Source organism: Pholcus phalangioides, unplaced genomic scaffold (assembly GCF_987345545.1).
Source record: "Pholcus phalangioides strain wild (caught in Gottingen) unplaced genomic scaffold, Ppha-v1.0 ptg000002l_1, whole genome shotgun sequence".
Taxonomy (NCBI): domain Eukaryota; kingdom Metazoa; phylum Arthropoda; class Arachnida; order Araneae; family Pholcidae; genus Pholcus; species Pholcus phalangioides.
Window position 1 is genome coordinate 3,315,994 of NW_028301595.1, and position 2,477 is coordinate 3,318,470.

The 2,477-nt window shown below is 37.0% G+C and overlaps 1 protein-coding gene across 1 annotated transcript; it reads left to right on the forward strand.

Annotated features, from left to right (window-relative positions):
- Nucleotides 1-1,697: 1,697 nt before the first annotated feature.
- On the forward strand, nt 1,698-2,171 carry LOC149089075 (protein CFDP2-like). The gene has a single exon (XM_089239989.1). It carries the CDS (start codon nt 1,698-1,700, stop codon nt 2,169-2,171), a length of 474 nt encoding a protein of 157 aa, XP_089096115.1.
- Nucleotides 2,172-2,477: the final 306 nt, after the last annotated feature.

The following is a 2,477-nucleotide window of genomic DNA, read 5'->3' on the forward strand; positions in this document are numbered from 1 at the left end:
TATTAATGGTCACGTTCTTATAGAAAGAAATTAAAAGCAGGTATTTTTTTTCGTTTTCCTTAAATATACTTTTGTTGATTCTTGCAGGTGTAGTGAGGGCTACAGATGATTGCTCTGCGGAACATCCTTGCTTTGAATATTGCAAGAAAGATATTCATTCTGGATTTATAGTTGAGTGCGTAAACGCAACAGAATCAGATGGCGAGCCTTGTGTTTGTACTTTTCTTGAAGGGTGTTGAGACACTTAACGACGTAATAAGTGAACATCAACGATTTCGATCACATTGCTTTGAATTCATCAAAAACTGCATCACAATTATGGATGTCAAATGCTGTAATAGACGAAATGCTATTTTGTAAACTTCAACTAAAAAGCTTAATTATGGTTTATTGTGGATATTAAATCCGATTTTTCTGCATTGACATTGATTGTCTCTTGTCTGTTTTACTTTTATTGATGCCAACACAACAACAAAGTTATTCTTCAAGTTCTACCCATAGGCTAAAAGAAGTAGAATTAATCCTCTATGGTCCGGTATATATAGATGTTAAGGAAAATGTCATAAATGATTATACCGATTAATACCTGTTATTATGCATAACATTCGGTTGTTATGCATAATCACCGAACAATTTTGGTGAGTTTAATCAATTTTCCTAAATTAATCCCTTTTACAGGTGACTAAGCACAGTACCAAAGCTTCGTTGGTAAATTTGATAAATTAATTACTTTTATCGGTAATTACGCATAGTACCCAAGCGTTGTTGGTTAATTTAATAAGTACTAAAAAATTATCCCTTTTACCGGCGATTATGCATAATACCGAAACGTGACGTCGTTGGTAAACATTATAAATCGTACTTATATAATATAATATACAAGATAATTATATAAATTTATCGAATCATTATATCGGGGTACGATAGTCAAACTTGTTATCCTTATATCGGGGTCCGACTTATTCATCATACAAACTAGACTCATATGGAATTTTTTTTCATATTTAACAAATTCACCAATTACACGAGGGTATTATGCTAGGAGCTGTTGAATAGTCTTTACTTGTCAACTAGGAGAAGACCCTTCAATTGCTTCATTATGAGCACTTGAAGGAATCGACTAGCATTCGAGGCTTAAATTCTAATCCGAACCTTCTCTTGGTGCCGCCTTTAAGTAGCCGAGTTGAACACGTGGTGAACGGACGCGGATGGGCTTCCTCCAACCAACTCGCACTGGCCAGCGTGGAGGATTACAGGCAAAAATCCTCTAAAAAAATAAATATGAACTCTCTCTATAAATTAAGCCCCCCCCCCCTCAGTCCCCAGCAGTCCGAGTGTCCCTGGTTAGGGCAGCGACCAGCAAGACACGAAGACAGTGGGTGCTAAGAATCTCTGAGTGTCCCACCTAGGCTGCCTGCCATAAGATGATGACCTTGGCCACGTATAACGGACGATCTCTTTCTTCAGAAAATCATTTGCCGGAGTTGGTTGAAGAACTGCAAAGAATAAATTGGGACATCTTCTGTGAAATAAGAAGAAAAGGCGAGGAGAAAATCGAACTTGCCAGCGGACATGTATTTTACTAAAGAGGAACAGATAATGGAAGAACTAGTGGAGTAGGATTTCTCATATTCATAAAAGTGAAAAATTACATCGTTGAGTTGGATAGTACATCTGACACAGTTGCAAAGTTGGTTATGGAAATATCAAGCAGATACAGGATACAGATTATACAAGTCTATGTACCAACAACAAGATATTCTGAGGATGAAGTAGAAGACTTTTATGAAGAATTAGACGACATGAATGGTAAAGCAAACCATCACATCGAAATAGTAATGGGTGACTTCAATGCCAGAATTAGAGAGAGAAGAAATGGTGAAAGCTGCGTTGGAAGTCATGGTTACGGTGTACGAAACGACAAAGGAAACAGACTCGTCGAATTTGCAGAGAGCGAACAGTTACGCATTATGAATGCGTTTTTTAAGAAGAAATCCCAAAGAAAGTGGACCTGGAGAAGCCCAACTGGTACAACTAGTGAGATGGACTACATCCTATCTAATAAGAAGCATTACTACAAAGTTCTCAACAAATTAAATACAGGAAGCCATCATCGACTGCTGAGATGTAAAATAATCGCTCAACCTGCATTTTATGGTACTCTGATTTGAATATTTCCAGTGATTTCTCTCTCGTGCAGTTCCCCTCTATCAACAAAGCTTGAACATTTTCCTGTGTAAAAAAAGAAATCCCTTTCGGGAGAATAACTTTTTTTGCAAACCCGGCAACCAAATACACCAGTTCCTTCAACTTTTATGAATTTTTGAACTATTTACGAACTTATGAGACACCTTAAACATTTATTCCCACCAAATCGTAACAGACTTACGGCTTCAGAATAAAATTCTGCCTTTCTATTTGATCCATCATAAGAAAAGACGGGGAAAAAATAACACACGGTAAAAAGAAATCTTCGC

Excerpts from the sequence above, each read along its gene's own strand:
- LOC149089075 (XM_089239989.1), top strand. The coding sequence starts at position 1,698 with ATGGAAATATCAAGCAGATACAGGATACAGATTATACAAGTCTATGTA.